Source organism: Hylobates moloch, unplaced genomic scaffold, assembly GCF_009828535.3.
Source record: "Hylobates moloch isolate HMO894 unplaced genomic scaffold, HMol_V3 SCAFFOLD_9, whole genome shotgun sequence".
NCBI lineage: Eukaryota > Metazoa > Chordata > Mammalia > Primates > Hylobatidae > Hylobates > Hylobates moloch.
The window spans coordinates 30179432-30202027 of NW_026652284.1; the positions used below are offsets into that span (position 1 = coordinate 30179432).

At 39.3% G+C, this 22596-nt stretch overlaps 1 protein-coding gene across 9 annotated transcripts in view; it reads left to right on the forward strand.

Annotated features, from left to right (window-relative positions):
* Positions 1-22596, forward strand: part of NCOA2 (nuclear receptor coactivator 2) — a 301828-nt gene that overhangs the window by 223020 nt on the left and 56212 nt on the right. For all 9 annotated transcript variants that reach the window (XM_058444592.1, XM_032759594.2, XM_032759599.2 and 6 more), the window contains 3 exons: positions 13218-13321; positions 17670-17847; positions 21531-21719. In XM_058444592.1, the coding sequence (XP_058300575.1) occupies positions 13218-13321; positions 17670-17847; positions 21531-21719 (471 nt within the window). The remainder of the gene's footprint in view (positions 1-13217; positions 13322-17669; positions 17848-21530; positions 21720-22596) is intronic.

Here is a 22596-nt window from a genome sequence, read left to right on the forward strand (position 1 = left end):
AATTGCTCAAATTGCCAAAAAAGTACTTGAGACTAGACAGACCTATTCTCATATACCCACTTATTTTCCTCCCTAAATGTTCACTTAGAAATTACGTAGTTTTTGTCTTAGCAATCAGCTTTCCAGAGTTGATTTGACTGAAGCAAATTCTTGGCTACTAGAGATCTTTGCCTGTGGGAGATTTGGGTGGTGTCAGATAGTAAGCTTTTCTGGAGCCTGCCTCTGGGGTTGTCCCACCTCCACTCCACCCCACCACGTGCCCCACGACCCTGTCCACAGAGAGCTTGCGCCCTGGCCACAAGCAGCCTGCGCTCACCTTACAGTTAACTTCCTTTGTTCTCATGGTCTTTCTTGTTTTGCTCCCTGGAGTCTGCTCTCCCCTCAGCCCCATTCTCCCTGTGCCTTCATTGCTCTGCATAAATATATGCAGAGTTCTCCCACTGTTACCACTGCTTTGCTTTCTCTGCTACAATGATATGATTTAGCATAATGTTTTAGGCTCTAAATTGGATGATTCTGTGTTCTATTATCAGCTTTTTGCATTAGGTACTTTAAATTGGGAACACCTGCTTTTTGAAAACCACACTAGTGAGGTCCTCCCATGATTGCTCAAGCAAATGCTAGAATGAGAGAACTGGGAATAGATAGTAGTAAGCAAAATGAAACCGGGAATTTCAACCTCCCTATGATATTGTTAGAATCACAGTGGGGGAAAGGAGAAGAGTCTACATATGATGAGTTGTAGCAGTCTCTTTAGAATGACATCAGGTCTTGTGTCTGTAGAGAGAAACTGGAAGGAAAAGATAACCAGATGGGAGAAAAACACAAGGAGAGAAATGCAAGCAGGTCTGAGAAGTGGAACAAAATGCATCGGGGAGCAAGATGTCAGTGAAAAGGAAGTGAGGAGCAGGGAGGATTCCTAGGCATGGAAGATTTGGCCCCAGAAGACAAACGAAGGTCAGGTACTAGGATGGTTTTCAGTCCTTTCGAAGCTTTGAGAGACACCCCTCCAGTAGCCACCATTAAGGTGAAGCAGCAGCCTGAGAGTGAAGCCTTGCAAGCTTCATAGAAATGAGGGTTGGTGGCAGAGCCAAAGAGAAGAGACAGCAGAAAGTAACCAGCCTCTCTTCCTTTCCTTCATCCTTCCCTCTGTCCTTCCCTACACGTTTATTGGCCATCTTTAGGGCATTCAGCTTTATTTTAGTCATTGGATATTCAAAGTTGAATAAGACAGGAAGAACCTTGGCAGCCTCTCCAGGGATTTTAGCCCTTGGGCCAATCCCCCTTTTTAAAGCCACCTAGAAAGCGCTGCTTTATAGGTGGCTTTCCTCTATCAGCTGTCAACCTTATCCTTAGAATCCAAGGCTTCTCTCAGCACTCTGCATGGGAGGGACAAGAAACCTGATGAAGTGCTCTTTTATCCTGGCTCCCCAGGCAAATGTGACAATTTGTACAACCTCCGCTTGGGTAGGTTTATTTTCTTAAGAGCTGTGAGTGGCTGGGAAAATCCCAAGGACTGAAAAAAATGTCTGTGTTACCCATATCACTTTTTTTGTGAAGTAGGTTGTAACTTCCTAGATGAGAATCTGGACTAGTAAAGTAGGCTGGTTGGGGTTTTTAAACTTCATGTCTCAGGTGTAGAGAAAGCCTTGGTGACTTTTCTTCCAAATCCTCTTCTCATTGGCCTGACCACCTGAGCTACTATTCTTGACGCCCTTAGCAAATACGGTCTGACCTTCTTTCTCATCCCATCTCTAGCTAATACTTTGACTCCAAAAATAAAAAATCAGAGTCTTAAAATGAACCTCCACTATGTTAGGTATATGGTAAAGCTCTTCAAAACAGATACCTCTGAAGAGACATTTGTGGTATTTCAGCCCTGGCTAAATGGAATTTAATTTTAGCTCCAGCTGTGAGTACTGTGTTCAGTATTAACACAACGTCATTGAGTGCCCACTATGTGCCAGGCAGCAAATAAAAAGTCATTTCTTACAACCAAGGAGCCAGCAATGCAGTGAAAAGGGACAGACATGAAAATAGATCATTTCAAAATGGTGAGGGGAACGTTAAGATGAGGATGGGCATAGGGCATCACAGAAGCACGGCAAGCAGGGGTCTAACTTCATTGACATGAGCTTTCTGGAGCCGTGGTGGCACCTTCCAAGAAAAGGGGTGGAAGGGCATCTGTGCCAATGGAACAATCTGAGAGAATGCTCAAAATCTTGAAAGAATGTGATGCATTTGCGGGGAGACAGATACTAAATATTGCTATGGTGTATAAGCTAGGAATAATGGGAGATGAGGTTTACTGCGCTAATAAACAGAATTGTGATTTAAGAGATTTTAGAAGTTGCACAACTAAGACCAAAGTCTTAGAATTTTAGAAACAACTTTTTAATATAATTTTCATATTTTAACCTATTTATCAGAAACTTTGTTAAGTACTCCTACAGTGTAACTTTGTTGGCCTTGCTTTTGAATTGACATTCATATTTGGAAGAAATAAAACATTTTTATAATTTGGTCTTTTGACAGGCTTACTTATAATCTTCTGAATAAGTGATGACTTCGAGCCTCACCTCTCTTCTCATTTCTTTCACACCCATTGATTTCTTTTCCTTCTTTCATCTAATCTCAATTTCACCTTTCCACTTTCTAAACAAATTATGATTCCTTTATTTCCTTGTTCAGGTAACTTCCAAAACTAGTGAGTGGAGCCCAATAAATTAGAATTTACTCTGAAATAGCAGTTTTTGTATTTTATTTTGCCTTCACCTCTTAGTACTCCATTGCTGTGGAAGATACAAGTAGAGATACACTATTATCATATCAGGGAATGAATGAATGCTGCCATAATAAATGTAGTAATATGTATAATATTTAATACTTGTTGGCTTTCAGTTCACTAACTTGAAGCACTTCTAAAGCCATGTTTCCATGGGTTCTTTCAGTGTCTACATTGTTTATTGTGTGCCTAAGTATTTTTTTCTTCTGCAGTTGACCTTTAAATTTAAGCTCCTATAGGACATGAACTGTGACGTGCAGGAATTTGGATTATATAAAAGGAAGATTTTGGACAAATTGTTATTCACTGACATGGCTTATCATGAAAGATTTTCCACTGCCCATTTTACCTATCAGTAAATTCTATACTGATAGGTACTATATGAAGTGGGCTATTATATAGTAATATGTATGGGCAATAGCAGAGGGAATGATGGTGAATTCCTATGAACAAAAGCATTTTCTATTAAAGTCTATTCTGTCTATACTCAAAGTCTAAATATTCTGTCTAATACTCAAAGTCTATTCTGGCTGCTGTCATTTCTCTTGGTAACTGTAGTACATTAATTTTAAAAGTAGGCCTGTGTATTTCAAACTTGAGACATGATTTTTGGTTCTACTTAAGTAGTCGTGCCTTATACCATTGATGAAAATGAAGCCAAGTATGTTGCTTTCTCTAAAGCAGAGAGTAAGAGGGTTTTGCTGGGTGGAGATGGCCTTCAGATTGGTTAATTTTGCTATTTCTTCATGCTGAAGGGAAATCATGATGTTAAGAAGCTCAATGTCAGAAAAAGAGGGAGGCAACTTGCGGCTTAGGTTCCTCCCACTACTAAAGAAAGTGCAGCTGCGCGCTTTTAATATGCACGGCAGGAGACTTCAGCAGCTTGATGATATATAGTGCATTAATGTGGAAAAGATAAACACATTTGGAGAGCACAGGAAGGGCCTTGTGTTTTTATGTTAGCAGAATGCTTCCTAATGAATAAGAATGTGCTGCTGGCTTCACAAAGCCATATGGCAGCTTTTCTAATTTTAGTTGGGTGCAGATGCATAATTCTCTCATTTTACCTTCTAGAACCTTTGAGATGCTACATAACTTTTCCTGTAATATTTCATCTATAGTGCTTGGTCAGAAACTGCCCATCATTGTTTCAGTGACTTCTTTGCTCTGCGTAGGTCTCACTGCTGCTGGGTTTGACAGTCACTTCACCTGAAACATCCAGTTCCTTAATGCAGGATAGAAATCGTGGATGTTTTCCCATTAGAATCTTCATATTTGTCGTGGAGGTAATTAGACTTGTGTTTGACGTCAGTCTACTGAAAAATTCGTAGATTTCTAGTGAGTGATTTTACTCACTTTGAAGCAGAGGAATTAATTACAAAACCTACACAAAGTATCAGATTCCATTTTAGTCAAAGATTCTATCTAATTTAAATAATACAGCTTCTGTAAAAACAACTATCCTCAGGCTTGACCAAACAGAAACATAACCTAAATTCTTAATTGTCTTTACACATCAAAGATCTCTAAACATGGGCAGTCTTAAAATGTCTCTATATATGTGTACATACCCTGTGGATTATCTCTCAGTAGATGCATTATTACAGAGTGAGTGACATTTGTCTGGATTCTGACTTTTTAAAGATAGACTAATTTCTGCGCGTTTTCTACAACCTCTTCAGATGATCCCCAAAAAAGGAAAAAGCAAGAGTATCAACTTCTACCGTAATGACAGTGTCACCTTGTCCCTATAATGGGAGACATTTAACAGCATTTAGGTTTCTAAGTAATCAGTAGTGGTTGCCACTACTGCTGCTGGAGTTAGAACAATTATGTGGCTGTCCTTTGAGCATGACTGCCACCCCGGTGAAGGGAGAGAACTCTGTTCTGGTAATGCTTTGTGGAAAGACTCTCTGAATTCGTAATCTCAGTTCAGTTGCCTAATAAAAAATTAAGAGTACCTAATACTATGAGATTAAATAAGCTACCAAAATTAATAAATGATACTTCAGAAGATTATGTAAAGGCCTTTTTTTAAAACATCATTTGATAATTTAAAAATATTTAATTGTACTTTTTTAAAAATAAATTTTTTGCTAGGATCAGTTTCTAATTTATTGTTCTCACCAGAAGACTGGAATTTTACTTTCAGTTTATGCCTGGAGCTGAGCACAGTGGCATTTGCCAATAATCTCAGCTACTTGGGAGGCTGAGTCAAGAGGACTGCTTAAGACCAAGAGTTCAAGGTTGTAGTGTACGATGATCACACCTGTGAATAGCCACTGCACTCCAGCCTGGTAACATAGTGGGATGCTGTCTCTAAAAAGAAACAAATAAATAACAGATTTATGCCTGTACATGCCAGTGAGCAATTTAATACAGCTGCTTCAAAAAATAAATATTTTTTTCCTTGTATTTTCAAATCACTTATATTTCTAGGATCAAATTCTTCCCTGTTCACCTTTTCTTTTGTTCTAAGAGAAAGCATGAATAATAATTACTTACAAAAAAACCTATGGAATATAATATTAATGATTTTTCCCCAGTTTGTGATATGACTCATCTTAACATGGTCCCTGAAGAGATGGGGTTTTGTTCTTCGCTTTGAAAGTGGAAATCTAATTAATTGGTATTGGATTTCTGGAGCGTGGGCAAATGGAGAAGGGGATTGTGAGGGATTGCTGTTCAAGCAGCCACCCAGGAGGAAAAGACGAGTCAGGAAAGATTATAGAGGCATCCTTGGATGATCTCTCCAATCAGGGTTTTGCATTTGTAAAACTGGGCGCTATTAAAAAGATCATAGCTACTTCCTGCTGATCAGGTCTAAAAAGATCAGAGCTATTTTATGATTTTTTTAAGTCTTTTGCGAGTGAGGAAGACAAGGATAGAATTATTATTTTCATTGTTACTTTCTTAGGTCATGGTCTTTATCTAAAAAGAATAACTGTGGGGACTGGGCATGGTGGTTCATGCCTGTAATCCCAGCACTTTGGGAGGCCAAGGCGAGAGGATTGCTTGAGCCCAGGAGTCCAAGACCAGCCTTGGCAACAGAGTGAAACCCTGTCTCTACCAAAAAAATAAAAAATAAAAAATAAAATAAAAAGAATAACTTTAATGGTAAAAGTGTAGCAGGAATAAATAATGAAGTCAGGGCTTAGAAGAAATATTCTAGTAGTCTCTGAAAATTTGATTTTATCATCTCTTTCTCTGATTTAAAAAGAGTTCCATCTGTAATAATGAGATTTCATAAGGTTTTGATCATATGAAACTCTGAGACGAGCTTTCTACTGTTGAGTTTACTGAAGGATATTTTTGTAACAGAATATATTTTTATGGTTAATGGATGCAAAATATAGAAAAGTAAATACAGTTTGTGACCACTGAGAAAACTGCCTTATTTAAAAATATTAGTGTGTTTTAGTATAGTAATGCTGTACTTACAGAACTATAAATATCTAAGGATTTAAGCTTATTTATATCTGGTACATAAAAATAGCATACTCGTTACTGAAATGCTCTGTCAAGATACCAGTATACGTCCGGTTAACATAATAGTATCTCTCTAAAGAGTCCTTTTCTTTTTCCCCCTCCCTTCCTCCCTTCTTCCTCCTCCTCCGGTATAATTTCAAGGTTCAACTGAACATTCAACAGAGGTAGTAATTACTTCATGAAAAGTACCCAAATAACATAAATTTAGGGCCACTTTAATTTAGATTCCGATTACATTGGTAAAGCCATATTTTTTTTTTTAACTTCTTAAAAGTTTATTTCAATGTGGAATCTGAAACCACATCAAAAAACATTTCATACTCACTTTATTCCGTTACAGTTCATTGGTATTTTTTGTACTTTGAATGAATATTTTATACCTTTAACATTGTGTTGGTCATTTGAAAAATATTGATTCACTAAGTTATAGTGTTTACCCATTTCATTATAAAATATTAATATTGATTACATCATCAATATCAGATAAAACAGTTTTGAATAATGAGAAGTTGTCGATGTCATGGTGGCCAGTACAAATTTTTCAAAATTCTAAATGCTAAAAATCAATACCGTTGACTATTTTCCTTAAAGTGGAAGCTGACTCACTTTGTTCATTTTTTATTTTGTTTTTAGAGGTGTGTGTGTGTGTGGCTTTGTGTGTCTGTGTGTGTGAATTCAGTGACTTTTAGTACATTGGTGGTGTTTTGATTTTTACTGTGGTGCACGTTTTACCTTCATTGCATTTGCATTATTAGTGCATCATTAGTGCAAATGGCAACATAATGAAAAAAGCAGAAGGCTGGGCGCGGTGGCTCACGCTTGTAATCCCAGCACTTTGGGAGGCCGAGGCGGGCGGATCACGAGGTCAGGAGATCGAGACCACGGTGAAACCCCGTCTCTACTAAAAATACAAAAAAATTAGCCGGGTGTGGTGGCTGGCGCCTGTAGTCCCAGCTACTCGGAGAGGCTGAGGCAGGAGAATGGCGTGAACCTGGGAGGCGGAGCTTGCAGTGAGCCGAGATCGCGCCACTGCACTCCAGCCTGGGCGACAGAGCGAGACTCCGTCTCGAAAAAAAAAAAGAAAAAAGCAAATAACATCTGAGTATTGTTATGAAATCATTTTTGGCAAATAGATCCGCTGAAGGTTTCTTGGGGATGCTCAGACATGATATAGTTCTTGAGAACCATCAACACATTTTGTTTTGGATTGTGTACTGAGGTAACTCACTCCTTAGAAACAAGTTTTAATATTACACTATCCAGAAAGGAGGGGCATCCCGAAATTAGAACAGAAGACTTAAACGTAGTTCTAAAGTTTGCTATCTTTCTATCATATGCAGTTTCGTTTCATAAAGGACTTAGTGCCCTGCGAGCTCTGGATATAATAGCTATTTCTGCTAATTCTGATTCCAAGTACCAGCAACTCACACACAATACAGACAATCATGTTAGAATAGCTATAATGAACTTAAGAGATATATGTATGAAAGCCTTCATGTCAATTTATCTTGAAAAAAATAAACCCTGGAAAGTTTTCTTGCATTTAGAGATCTAATCAGCATACAGAGATAATTTTAATAGTTGTCAATTTGTCTCCTCATACTTAACATTCCTTCACCACATCTAATAACATGTGGGTGGGAATCAGATCCTTCTTTTTTTATTATTATTATTATTATTATACTAAAGTGGGCGAAGGACATGAACAGACACTTCTCAAAAGAAGACATTTATGCAGCCAAAAAACACATGAAAAAATGCTCATCATCACTGGCCATCAGAGAAATGCAAATCAAAACCACAATGAGATACCATCTCACACCAGTTAGAATGGCAATCATTAAAAAGTTAGGAAACAACAGATGCTGGAGAGGATGTGGAGAAATAGGAACACTTCTACACTGTTGGTGGGACTGTAAACTAGTTCAACCATTGTGGAAGTCAGTGTGGCGATTCCTCAGGGATCTAGAACTAGAAATGCCATTTGACCCAGCCATCCCATTGCTGGGTATATACCCAAAGGATTATAAATCATGCTGCTATAAAGACACATGCACACGTATGTTTATCGTGGCACTATTCACAATAGCAAAGACTTGGAACCAACCCAAATGTCCAACAACGATAGACTGGATTAAGAAAATGTGGCACATATACACCATGGAATACTATGCAGCCATGAAAAATGAGTTCATGTCCTTTGTAGGGACATGGATGAAACTGGAAGCCATCATTCTCAGTAAACTATCGCAAGGACAAAAAACCAAACACTACATGTTCTCATTCATAGGTGGGAATTGAACAATGAGAACACATGGACACAGGAAGGGGAACATCACACTCCGGGGACTGTTGTGGGGTGGGGGGAGGGGGGAGGGGGGCGGGACAGCATTAGGAGATATACCTAATGCTAAATGACGAGTTAATGGGTGCAGCACACCAACATGGCACATGGATACATATGTAAAAAACCTGCACATTGTGCACATGTACCCTAAAACTTAAAGCCATGTTTCTGACTGTTTTCCATCACTTCATATTATTGATTTTTTCTTTTTAATATTGAGAAATGGTCAAAGCACTAATTCAATACAGAATTAAAGAATAGATGACAAATTAACTAGAAAATACATATGTTTCATTCTTGTGAGAATAAGAGTAAGAAGCTCTGAATTCTTTACTCTTTTTTCTTTTATTTACTTACTTTATGAGGAATAAAAATTTCTCATTCTCTTAATATATATAAATAGCATTTGTGTAAATATTGCAACACTTTTTAAAGCTTCTCTTGCAATTAACCTATAGACTCATTTGGAATTTTCTTTCAAATCACAATTTCCGCTAATATAAGTTTAGACTGATCTTGTGAACCCCTTTGTTGTTTTATTTTCTGTCTGAGATTGCTAGAGTTCCAGCTTAGATCAATGTTTCGCCCGTGTTCCTTACCATGGGCTTTCAAACCAAGCTGAGATTTTGTAGTGGCCCGATGCCAGCCACACATCCGTCCCCACCTGTTTTCTTGCTGTCCACTTGCATATCCTGCAGAATCCAATTCAGTTACAACAAATGTGAAATACTTTCAGCTATGTCCAGCCCTTTCCATCCCTTTTTTGAACCGAGGGCTAGCTGTTTAGTCCTATGTTGTGCTCATTTGGTTGGGTTGTATAGTTTTGCCCTCCTGGACAGAGGGTGAGCCCTCAGCGGACGAGGATTTTTCACTTTGCTTCCCCTGCACAGACAGTGCAGGCCACAGACCAGACACACAGACATAGGCTACTCTGCCCATCCCAGTGTCACTGTTCCATTCCCTCATGTGGGCTCACATAGGCCACTCATTCTCCATTACTGGTGTTATCTACTGCTTTCTTCCTCTTAAATATTTATCAGTTGAATATTTTAAAGAATAAAACAGCATGTTTTGCATTTATAAATAATGTTTCAGGATAATAATTATTTTTATCCAGGCTTTCCTCCAGTTGTTCCTCAAACACATGTTTTGTAAGATCTAAATCATCTCCCGATATAAATTGTAGGCCCTTACCCCAAATTATATCTGATCTATAAATTCCTAAAAATAAAATACTGTGCATATTAGATCCTGATTCTACATAACGTCTGACAAAAGTCTAAAATTCTTTGCCTGAGCACATTGCTAGAATTTAGAATACCCAGGCATGAAACTTCCCAGTGTTGAGGAACCTGTCTGATTGAGTTATCTAAGTGTAAGGTTTTTGTATCACACAGAATGTTGATGGCTGAATTCAGATCCTCAGAAAGATTATCATACCCTGATAATATAAACATCTCACATGGCATACTTACTGTCTTTAAGAGGCCTAGAAATGGGTTACTATCACAAACATCATTTTGTATTTATTTTGCCAAAAAATACAGCATTAGTATAGATACTATGGAAAACAATAATCATTACTATTGTGATATCAGAATCTCATGTGCCAAATAGCCTGATGTTTTCTAGTGATCAGCGATAGGCACAGGGTTGCCTTTGTGATTGGGCAGCTGTTGTTTCCTCTCCCTCTCTCCCCCAACATTAACCTAAACTAAATTCATTCTTAAAAAGAGTAAAATAGGACTTGGATCCTGAGAGAATAATAGGACTTGGGATCCTGAGAGAATATGAGATGCCTTGAAACTTCTTGACTATAGCAAGATAAGATTGTTATTTAAGACCAGTTTTTAGGAAACCCTTTCCCATATTACTTGACCCTGTCCACCTATTCTATCCTCCTCCTGTACCCTGGAGGTCCAGTGAGGCAAAAGGGGAAAATTACTTTCTCTTTCCACACACCCTCGATCCTACTTGCTCCCATGCTTCTGGGAGGAAGTGCTGGTGGTGGGTCTGGCCTCTCAGTCAGCCCCCATAGATGCAGTGAAAACCTGATCTGAAATAGGGACGGTGCTATTGAGGATCCAGACACAGTTCAAAAAGCTTACCTTCAAGTGGGGTAGCCTACTCTTTTGTGGACTGTGTGTGTCACACTGTAGGAGGCAGGAGAATAGGGATATCCTCCAGGGAAGATGTATCAGAATCTCAGCAAAGCAGACCTTTCAAGCTGTCTGTGTGTTCCCACTGCACATTCTGATAGACCCCCCTCCAGGGAGGTTGTCTTCTCATGTTTACCATTGCATTTTGAGAATCACTGCTGCTACTGAAAGATGGGAGAATGTGACCCCTGATGGGATAATGCAACCCCTGTGAATAGTTAGGCGAAGAAGGGCTGCAGATCACTCAGTCTGTGGGATGTCAGCACATTGCTCCTGCACATGGACTGCTGCAACACTGAAGACAATAAAGAAGTAAGAATGCAGTAGGACCACATAAATTATGACCTGTTTTATATGGGCCTTGAGATTTAGTATTCATGAAACATAGGGATCCTTAGGTCTGAGGCACACTGGGGCCTCTACAACAAGGACTGTTAAGGGAGGTACACACCCTGTCCACATCCAAGAAGTCCCCACAGAGTGTGGTGTGGGTGGAGGTGCTCAAGGGAAATCCAGCATAGCTCCCATAGCGAGATGGCCCTTGAAAATTAGATGAAGCAGCAGGTAGCAGTGCGAATCCTGTTCCTGTACTGCTGGGTAGAAAAGTGAGCAGATCTTGAAGAGAAATCAACATTCTTACAGAGTGAACCGCCAAAAAAATTAAAAAGTATGCCCCAGTGCACATTCATTTTACTGTGAGTATATTTGGCAATGAAAAAGATTCCAGGAAAAGGGGGTGGGGCGGTCACATGCAATAATTGGCCAAGCCAATCCTGTGGCTGGAGACCCTGAGATATTTGCTGCCTCAGAAGGGACTGGCTGAGGAATTGGGATGAGAGCCAGCCTGCAGACAGAACAAAGGTACAGGACCCAGCAGTGAGGAGCTTGGGAAGACAGCAAAGCCAGTAACGAAGCAAGGACTGACAAATCTGCCAATATTGAGTTATGGAGTCTACCAGACAAGTCATATCCCTATAGGCAGTCACAATTTTTTCGATCTACAGAGGTGAATCAGGAATATAATTATTAGAGTTGGTAAAGCAGATACAATCTGCTTATGATAAGCTCTGCAAAGAAATTACTACGTTTGGAACTCAAGGAAGAACTAATCAATACAGTTATGCTAGTATTAAGATACATTTGTAAACTTCTTTGTATTTTTAAAGAGTGTTTCACATATCATCCCATTTACTTTGGCTCAGTCCATGATATACGGAAGACAGGTAAATTGAAGCAACTTGCTTGGAGTCCTACTTCTCAGTGGCTGAGTTTGAGCTTGAACTGCACAGGTCATCTTCCCCTCTGTGAAAGCTTTGTCATGGGAATGGCAAGATTGGGAGGACCCACATAATTCCTAATTGTTTTCTAGGTTCCCAGCCATAAATTAGGCTTTACAGATTTTCAACATACTGCATAAAATATTTTTGACAAAAATTATTAAGGTTCTGAAAGCAGGTTAATTCTTAGTGCTAAATTGATTTACAGTTTTCTGTTTCTACGTTTAATTACAATGATAACATGCAGTGTAAACAGGATATAATTTATTCAAGTACAAATAATTGTCACGTTTTGTGTTGTTTTCTAGCAAGTTGTTGATATGTATCTGTTATGCTGTAAACTTTTTTTAGTGTTCTTGAAATAACTACTTTACCACATATGTTGATAAGTGTGCATCTTTTTCCTCGGTGAGCTTTTCACAAAACATTCTCATTCTATGATGAAATGTCTTCCAGGGCCTTCCTGTCTTCATGAGCCTGAAATTTGCCTTGCACGTTTCCATCCAGGAGCACACACTACGTGCCTTTTTGCTAGATCAAAGGGCAGCCATTGAAATTCCCCAAGTGCCTGGAAGGGTGCTTCTAACCTCTTAGATGGAGAAGCACTTTGAACAAGTCAGGGACCACATCTTCCTGGCCACTTTAAATGGGAATGTAAGCAGAAGTGGAACAGTAAGAGTCCAGGCAGACATTGCAGAGTGTCTCATGGGGGCAGCCATAGTAGTTTAGGAGTCCTTGTTACTTCTTCAAATGTGTGCAAATCTATCTGTGATTATGCTACCGAATTCTGAACAACAGACCTTCCTTTATCCTAGTTTGGGGAATCTCCTGAGTAGAAATTAATTGTGCCAAAGAATATAGCAGTTTCATAATCTAGAAAAAAATGCCTGTCGGGGACTATCATGAAACCTCAAAACTCATTTTCTGAGCAGCCTGAAAGGGGATCCAAGCCACAGGTTCTAGAGGTAAAAAGTTAATGTTCTGGCTTCTGCTTCCAGCAGTTTCTCCCATTTAGGGGCAACAGGGGTGTACTCTAACTCTTTTGTAGCTGCATCTGATCCCACTAGGGATTTTTAAAAATCATTACAATAAAAACATTTCTGTGTCACTCTGTCCTTGAAATAGCACTGCCATTTAATTCACACTTATGTTTATTGCAGAGAAAGCAGCAGCTGCCAACATAGATGAAGTGCAGAAGTCAGATGTATCCTCTACAGGGCAGGGTGTCATCGACAAGGATGCGCTGGGGCCTATGATGCTTGAGGTAGCACATCTTCATTTTAGTGCTGTATTTTAAAATCTTGTTCATCTTCACAGTATTACATTTAATTTCAGGTGAATATAATTTAAGGAGAATCTACACTAGTACTAGTACTATGGAACTCTTGAGCTTGCTGATATGCCTGTGTGTCTCTATGTATGTTTTGGCTCCTGCTGCCAGTATATGTGTGTTTGAAATTAACATAGAGTTAAATTAACTAGATTAGAGTAGACATTGACAAGTTGTAATTGCCAGTTGAGCATTTATTTGAGAAACTGTATTCACAAGTCCTACTAAATTCTGTGTTGTATTTTAGCTTGAAATGTTCTCAAAATTCTTACATTTTGTACATGTCATGTTCAAATGCCTATACATACAGGTTAAAATATGAGGACCAAGGAGGAGCTTTATGCTTTCTATTTATGCTGTTTCAAACTAGCTTATTTATCTCATAAGGAAGAAAACTGAAATAATAGGCAAAAGGAACTTTTAAGAGAAGCATAAGGTTGGTCTTAACTACCTGTTCTTTATTAACTTCAGGAAGCTTTATGACCAGCTAATGTCTACAATTTGTAAAGTACAGTTTTTCTGTTTTATTAACTAGTACTAAACGCCAAGTGCTTTGCTGTACCTGTTCCAAAATTAAAATTCAAGATGTAGGTTATGGTAAGATGAGAAAAAAAAATGTCAGTGAATATATAACAAGAAACAGAGGAACCCTGAGACATAAATTATGTCAGTTCTCAGGATAATTTGCTTGGCTGATGATACGATGGAGTTGAAAAGACTGCATGGCCAGAAGCTTTGCAGCACTGCTATTGTAGAATCAGCTAGCTTGCTGCAGCAGACAACAATTAGGATTTTTAAAACAAAGATAACCAATAGTCCCCCTTATCTCTTTTTTTCAGTTGATGCTTAAAGGGATTTTTATTTTTAGAAAATCTAATTCTATGAAAATTTACGGCAGGGCGGAGGGGGCACACAATAAAGACTCTAAGATCATCTGACCCAGTCTTTGTATTTAGAAATGACAAACTTCATTTCCTGGGGCTGGACCTGCTGGCCAAAAGGCTTTAAATGTCCCAGTGTTGGCCCTTGCTTATCTCCTCTAGAATCACTGGCTTGAAAACATTCAGCCTCACCTTCCAGGAGAAAAGCAAAAACACACTTAACCCAGTTTTCCGTAGTCAACAAGGCAATGGAAGGCCAGAGAGTGCTACTTCTCCCTGGGTTCTTAGAAGCAGATTATGAAAACTATAACTAGGTGGACCATTTAGAATTAAAAGAAAGAGAGTGGATAATTTCCTTTAGAAAAATGTTTGAATTACAAATTAAAAACTAATTTGAAAATTATGTTAACTAAATTATTACAATTGGGAAATTTCCCTATACATGTGTTTATTCATCGTATCTTGGGGTGGGGGAAACATTAGAGTGGAAACTCCTGGGAAGACTTTTGAGACTTCTAAATAGAAATGCTGGGAATAACCACAGAGCTGGGACTCAAGCCCTTTGAGACTGAGTTCATTAATCGTAGAAATCAGATTGCTAGATGTCGGTAGACCTAATGTCATAAAATCAAACCAACATTTTTGTCATTCAAAATAGTCTTCTGAGAATTTAGTGCATTGATCAAGAACCTGTGTAGCAGGACTTGAGTGTTAAATGTGTTAGGTTATTATTAAATGTAGTGACTTACGGTTTTAATTTAAATTTTTGTCCCTGTTTACGTGTAATCACTTGAACAGAGAGAACATGTTCTCATGGAGCTGTTCCTAGGTATAGAGGCACACTCATGCTTACATCATAGCATAGTGGCTGCTAGGCAACAAAACCAAATGTCAGCATTTTTCATCAGAGCATATCAGAGTGAGCCTTAAAAAAAACACAGCTTTATGAGATGAAACAATTTCGTCTTTCAATTTTATTATACCTCAAGTCAGTCTTTTTACTGTGGTATAAGCAATAGGAAGCAACATGTACTTTTAAAAATGAACCATAGGTAACATGATTATGAAAATCCCTATCAAAGGGTGTATCCAAAGCAGTGAGTTGAAAAGGGACACTGGGCATGTAACTTATCACCTAACTTCCTGAGTGCACACACTTGCACACAGTTCTCAAGGTTAGTACCATGTATTATGAAAGGCTACATATTTACATGTAGTCTTGCTTTGTCCTGCATGTGGTTCATACAATTGAGAAAACCTGATAGAATGTTTTAAGAAAAACATTCTAATTTGAGTTCTAATTTGAGAGAGCACTTAGTTTTGTGATTAAAATAGAATTAAAGATGAAATAGATTCAAAGATAGCTCATAAAACAGGAGCCTGTTTAATAACTTAAGGAAAAAACAAACTAGGGAAAAAGTAAACACTTTAGGCCCCATCCACCAAATTCATTGTTGTATGTGTATATATACATGTGACATTCATGTTAAAAATAGTAATAAACATGCTGGGCGTAGTGGCTCATGCCTATGATCCCAGCACTTTGGGATTACAGAGTGGTGGGAGGATCACTTGAGGCCGAGAGTTTGAGACCAGCCTGGGCAACATAGTGAGTTCCTTTCTCTACAGAAAATTTAAAAAGCCTGGCGCACTGGCTCATGCCTGTAATTTCACCCCTTTGTGAGGCTGAGACAAGGAGGATCACTTGGACCTGGGAGTTCAAGACCAGCTTGGGCAACATAGGGAGACCCCATCATTACAAAAATAAAAAAATTAGTCAAGCGTGATGGTACATGCCTGTAGTTCCAGCTACTTGGTAGGCTGAGGTGGGAGGATCACTTGGGCCCAGGAGGTGAAGGCTGCGGTGAGCCATGATATGATCATGCCACTGCACCCCAGCCTATGCAACAGAGTGAGACCGTGTCAAAAAATAAAAAATATCTGGGTGTGGTGGTGCATATCTGTGATCCTAGCTACTCAGGAGGCTGAGGTGGGAGAATAGCTTGAGCCCAGGAGTTCAAGGCTGCAGTGAGCTATGATTGTGCCACTGTACTCTAGGCTGGGTGCAGAGCAAGACCTTGTCTCCAAAAAAGATAAAATTGTGATAAACACATATCATAAAGAAACTGAGCAGCCTAAACTGACTAGACCCCATGGCCCTGGTCCCAGGTATGATGAATCAATGTAAAGCTTTCAGTCCTGATCACTCACCTGAGCCGTAAAACAGAGCTTTGATAAGCAAGAATCAAAAAGAGAAAAATGGGGTAATGTAACCAGGATAAACTCACTAAACCCCGAACATTTCCATCACCAAGGTAAACATGATAGGAAGTAGATTAGGGGTGAATGAATATTAGAGTAGAGGACTACTGAATGGTCATCAAAGCATGAGCTTTGGAATTGGATCCTTCTGGATTCACATTCAAGCTCTACTACCACTGACTAGTTCTGAGACTTTAACCTCTTTGAGCCTGTTTCCTCCTCTATAAATTGGGAAAGATAAAAGATTCCTTCCAGGAGGTACTTGTAAGGCACAGTGAACATGCTCCACAGCCACTATTATTATCTCAACTTCCTGAAATGATCCTAGATTCTTTATCTTCTTCCCTCACCTCCATTGGGATGACAACAAAAAGTGAGGCTGTGAACTCATTACCGGAAGCATGCTACTGTTATTTGGGTAATTTAGGAACCTGAATCTTAATCTGGAGAACAAGTAACATAGAATAATTTGGCATAATTAGTGCCCTTCTAAGGTCAGGGCAATGCTGAGGTCCCCATGAAGGTGAGTTTATCACATCAGAGACACTTCCGAGACCATTTCCCATATACACCAGGTAATAAAGGATTGACGTTTCTTTAAAGGTCTGAAATTATCTGTGATGTTTTTCATATAATCCGTGACAGCTAGGTGGTAAAATCTGGGAAGGTTTTCCTGGTAATTATCCTTAAACTGGGGAAAATTTTTTTAATGACCCCATTCTCTCATTGTATAACATGACAAACTGTAGATCAAAATTACCTTGCATTAGGTTGGTGACATAAAAGTTGTTCTTGGCCCGGTGGAGTATGTCAGTCTCATTTTGAAAATACAGATGTCTGTACACTTTACTTCACAGTAATTATCTCCTGATAAATTAACGGAGTTAGTGTTGGTCGTTCAGTTTGTGACAAGAAACCCTAATCTAGGCTCTCTCTCCCACTTACTAAGATGGAATGATTTCTATTTCACCAAGAGAAAATGTGTTAATTGTTCCTGAAAACTGGGAGAGGGCTGAGAAAGATCTCTTTTCTATCCATGTGTGAATTGTGTTTCCTTTAAAGGGATCATTCCCTTCTTAACAATTGCGTGTGATGTTATGTTGCATCCTTTCTAACACAATTTGTACTTTGTCCCCTAGGCCCTTGATGGGTTCTTCTTTGTAGTGAACCTGGAAGGCAACGTTGTGTTTGTGTCAGAGAATGTGACACAGTATCTAAGGTATAACCAAGAAGAGCTGATGAACAAAAGTGTATATAGCATCTTGCATGTTGGGGACCACACGGAATTTGTCAAAAACCTGCTGCCAAAGTCTATAGGTAAATGACTGTCTGCTGGGTCTCCCTCCCTACCTCCCCTCACCCCCACTTGCCCCGCCTCATACACACAGTGTCTTGGTTGAAGTGGATCAAATAAAACTATATTATATCAGATGGGGATGAGAGTGACTGGGTAGTTTTTTACAGATGCTTGTGTGTTTAAGCTTGAAAGTCATGGAAAAGGGGGCATCTTCAGATACTGATCTCAAATTAGTGATCATTTTCCATCCTATATTTAATGTATGTGAAAATCATTGTTTCTTAGCCAAAAGGCCAAGAAGTGATGATGATGATGATGATGATTATTATTATTATTATTTTGCTTGGCAGTAATTACCTCATGATAAATGAACAGAAATTGATTCAGATTCATGAAAATGATTCAGATGGAAAGTACTTATATGGCAACTATTTTCATTAAGATTGTTGTGTTTTTTTAATTTTTATTTTTGTGGGTACATAGTAGGTGTATATATTTATGGGGTACATGAGGTGTTTTGATACAGACATGCAGTATGAAATAATCACATCATGGAGATGGGGTATCCATCCCCTTGAGCATCTATCCTTTGTGCTATAATGCAGAGATTGTTATTTAAGGTGACACATTGCCTCACCCTGTTCCATGCTAGCCAACTTTGTTTTGTCCATTTTCTCCATGACCATCTGAAAAGTCAAAGGTCATGAGAAGTTTGAGATTCAAGGTATTTTGAGTCCTGCACATGAAGCGTATTATAGGTGTATACACATTCTAAAAATAAAATGTTAAGGAACAAGTGGCAGATGGAGAGGTTCAGATGCTGTAGCCCAAGCCCTCAATGGGCTCTTCCGTCTCGCAGACTCTCCGGTGGGCCCTGTAGGTGTGATCACCAGATGCCGCTGCCTTAGCCCACTCTCCCTGTCTCGAATTTCCTGACTTCATCTTATTTTGGAGATGTCGTCCGAGTACGTGATGATTAAGGACACACTGTGCAGTGGGTGATTCACAGCGTGGGCCCACCTTAGCTGCCGCTCTAGAGTACTGCTGTTCCCACTCACTAAGTGATTCTTTTTTTAATATTCTCAAACTGATGATGCTAAGAACATCTTCACGGATTGAAAGAAGTGCAAAATAAGGTCAAATCCTGAGTTGGCAAGTATTTCTGTTCTTAAGATTGTTTATACTAGCTGGTCTTATTGTTACAATAAGTAGGAAAAGGTCCTTTTCAAATTTCATTCGGGCTAGCTTTTCCTTTCTGTGATAATTCTTTGTTCAAAGTGACTACAACAGTAATACAAAATGTATGAATACTTGTGTAGGATTCCTTTATTATATTCTCTAGTAAATTAAGAAAATGGGATTTCTTATTTCAAGTAACTAATACTTTCAGATCTCTTCAGTAGTTTTATGACTTCCTTAAAAGACCTCTACTTATTAATTCACTATTATTAATTCACTTGTCTAAAGAGCTCTTTGCCTTACTGTATATTGTATCCTTTTAACTTTCAACTTATTAATCTGACTTAATAAGAACTCTTTCTCTTCAGTTGACTACTCTATGTAGTCTTTATTTTGTAAATAAGCTTTTTAAAATGCTGATACTGGCTGGGCTCAGTGGCTCACCCGTGTAATCCCACCACTTTGGGAGGCCAAGGCTGGTGGATCGCTTGAGGTCAGGAGTTCAAGACCAGCCTGGCCAACATGGAAAAAACCCTGCCTCCACTAAAAATACAAAACATTAGCCGGGCGTGGTGGCTCGTGCCTGTAATCCCAGCTTCTCCAGAGGCTGAGGCACGAGAATCCCTTGAGCCCAGGAGGTGGAGATTGCAGTGAGCCAAGATCACGCCACTGCACTCCAGCCTTGGTGACAGAGACTCTGTCTCAAAAAAGTAATAATAATAAAATAAAATGCTGATGCTGAAATAAACTTCCCAAATGTCTGCAAAGACATAAAAAGCTAGTTATGGGTTTTTCTGTAATTTTCAAATAATTTCTTACAGCTAACTTTTTCCTTTCGAGGGTTTGTTTCCTTTCTCATTCTACAGCCCAGTGACCATGGGCTCTTTGGGTTCACTGGGCCATTCATGGGCCATTGGATTCACTGTAACACCTACGTGTCCTTCTTAATTTTCTTATGACTCACCCTTTTTTGATCCCCTGTTCTATTGTCCTACTGTCCCCAGTATTTTTAGATAAAGCATAAGGAATCAAATAGAAAAGAACACCAAAACGAGAATTAGGATTAGTTCTGATTCCAGCTTTTCTAGTAGTTGAACATGTCTTTGGATATCAGATTTTTTATGTGTCAAATGAGGAAGTTAACCTGGTAAAATCCATAAACACCCTTTAATTCTCAAAATCAGTCATTGTTTTATTTCTTTCATTGTTATCTCTAATGCATTTCAAAAATAATTGATGTCTTTCCTCTCTTTCATTGTCTCTTTCTTAAATATATACTTTTTTTAGTTTTAATACTCAAATAGATGTCTGAAGTAGTTAACTTGAAAAGAAATGACATTAGCACTGTATTTTCAAGGATTTTCAGTCTTATTGAAGAAATGTACATGAAACAATTTAGAAAGACTACCACTGAACAACTTAGGAAAAACAAAGTTATAAACTATACACTAAAATTTCTGTAAAATTTGAGAAAAGAAAAATCTGCCCGAGGAGGCAGTACGGGGGAGTAGTTAGTAAAGTATTGATTGTAGAGGACCTCAGCCTTAGAGCATGAGTACCTATGGAGAGAGAAACTGAGGCAGCCTGATATGTCAGATAGGGTGGCAGCAGGAGCAAGGACATCCATGAGGGCCCAGTATGGTGGAGCATGGGGAGGCTTGTGCAGGGGAATGTGGAAGATCCCGTTAGATGGGTGCAGTGGGGCTGGTTAGTGAGAGTCTGTGTTAATGGACTTCATCCTCCAGACTACATCAAGTCTAAGTCCTCTGTAAGAATTTAACGTGTACTACATTTGGTGCCACTCACAGAATTTTGAGCAGGGCTAACTTATCTAAAATTGGAATGCAAGTAGATTGAACTAAATTTCTAAGAAATCAGTTAGGAAGATGCAAAAGTAGAAAACTGTAGTATTCTAGTAACAAATAATCCAGGACTGGACTTGAAGGAAAGGAGTCAGGGTAAAGAAGTAGTGTAGAAAATGTTTTGAAAATCCCAAGATTCCACATGTATCCCAGAACTTGAAAGTATAATAAAAGAAAAAAAAAAAAATGGAAAAAAAAAAAAAAAAAACTTTGGGAGGCCGAGGCGGGCGGATCACGAGGTCAGGAGATTGAGACCACGGTGAAACCCCGTCTCTACTAAAAATACAAAAAATTAGCCGGGCGTGGTGGCGGGCGCCTGTAGTCCCAGCTACTCGGAGAGGCTGAGGCAGGAGAATGGCGCGCGAACCCGGGAGGCGGAGCTTGCAGTGAGCCGAGATCGCGCCACTGCACTCCAGCCTGGGCGACAGAGCGAGACTCCGTCTCAAAAAAAAAAAAAAAAAAAAGAAAATCCCAAGATATTCCCAAGTTGTAAAAATGGTAAAGATTTTTCCTCCTCTAGATTATGAAAGTATTTAGACAAGTATAAAAGTAGTACATAAAGATGAAATAATCATATTTTTCCTATATCATTTTAATAATTCAGAGGCAATGAATCTGATGTTTGTTTCTTTGTAAAACTGGATTACCTTTGCCTTGCTCAGTAAATGGGGGATCTTGGTCCGGCGAACCTCCGAGGCGGAACAGCCATACCTTCAATTGTCGGATGCTGGTAAAACCTTTACCTGATTCAGAAGAGGAGGGTCATGATAACCAGGAAGCTCATCAGAAATACGAAACTATGCAGTGCTTCGCTGTCTCTCAACCAAAGTCCATCAAAGAAGAAGGAGAAGGTGGGACAGAATCCCTAGGGTGTTTTCTGTGTCTGTGTATTTATTCCTGTGCTACTTCCTTCACACTTTAATTAGTGGTCACCCAAAGAAAAGTGAGGAGGCAGTATCTTTGTTCTTTTCAATTGTACTATTTTGTGATGGAAATTTTTAAGTCTTCAGAACAGCACTGTCCAACAGAATTATCTGCAGTGGTGGAAGTGACATATCTTCAGCGTCTGGTGTGGCAGCCACTAGCCACGTGTGGCTGGTGAGCACTTGAAATGTCAGTAGTGCAGCTAGGGGGCTGGAGTTTTAATTTTTATTAAATTTGCATTTGAATAGCCATATGTGGTTAGTGGCTACTGTACTAGTATAACTGTATTAGTGATCACACTTTTAGGGGATCCTAGGCTCTTTGAACATGTAGTGCAAGCTGTATGCCACAGCCCTAGAAAAACGCACAATTGTCCTGGCACGGTGGCTCACGCCTGTAATCCCAGCACTTTGGGAGACTGAGGCGGGTGGATCACGAGGTCAGGAGATTGAGACCATCCTGGCCAACGTGGTGAAACCCCGTCTCTACTAAAAGTACAAAAAGTAGCCGGGCGTGGTGGCTGGCATGTGCCTGTAGTCCCAGCTACTCAGGAGGCTGAGGCAGGAGAATCACTTGAACCTGCGAGGCGGAGGTTGCAGTGAGCCAAGATCGCGCCACAGCACTCCAGCCTGGGCGACAGAGCAAGACTCCATCTCAGAAAAGAAAAAAGAAAAATGCACACAGTTAAAACAACATTTTAAATATACTTTCAAGGGGTTGATGGAATCCATGTAGCCTATCCGTGGCTGCTGGGCCCAGAATTGATAAAATACAATGGTACTAAAGAGAGGATAGAGACAGGAG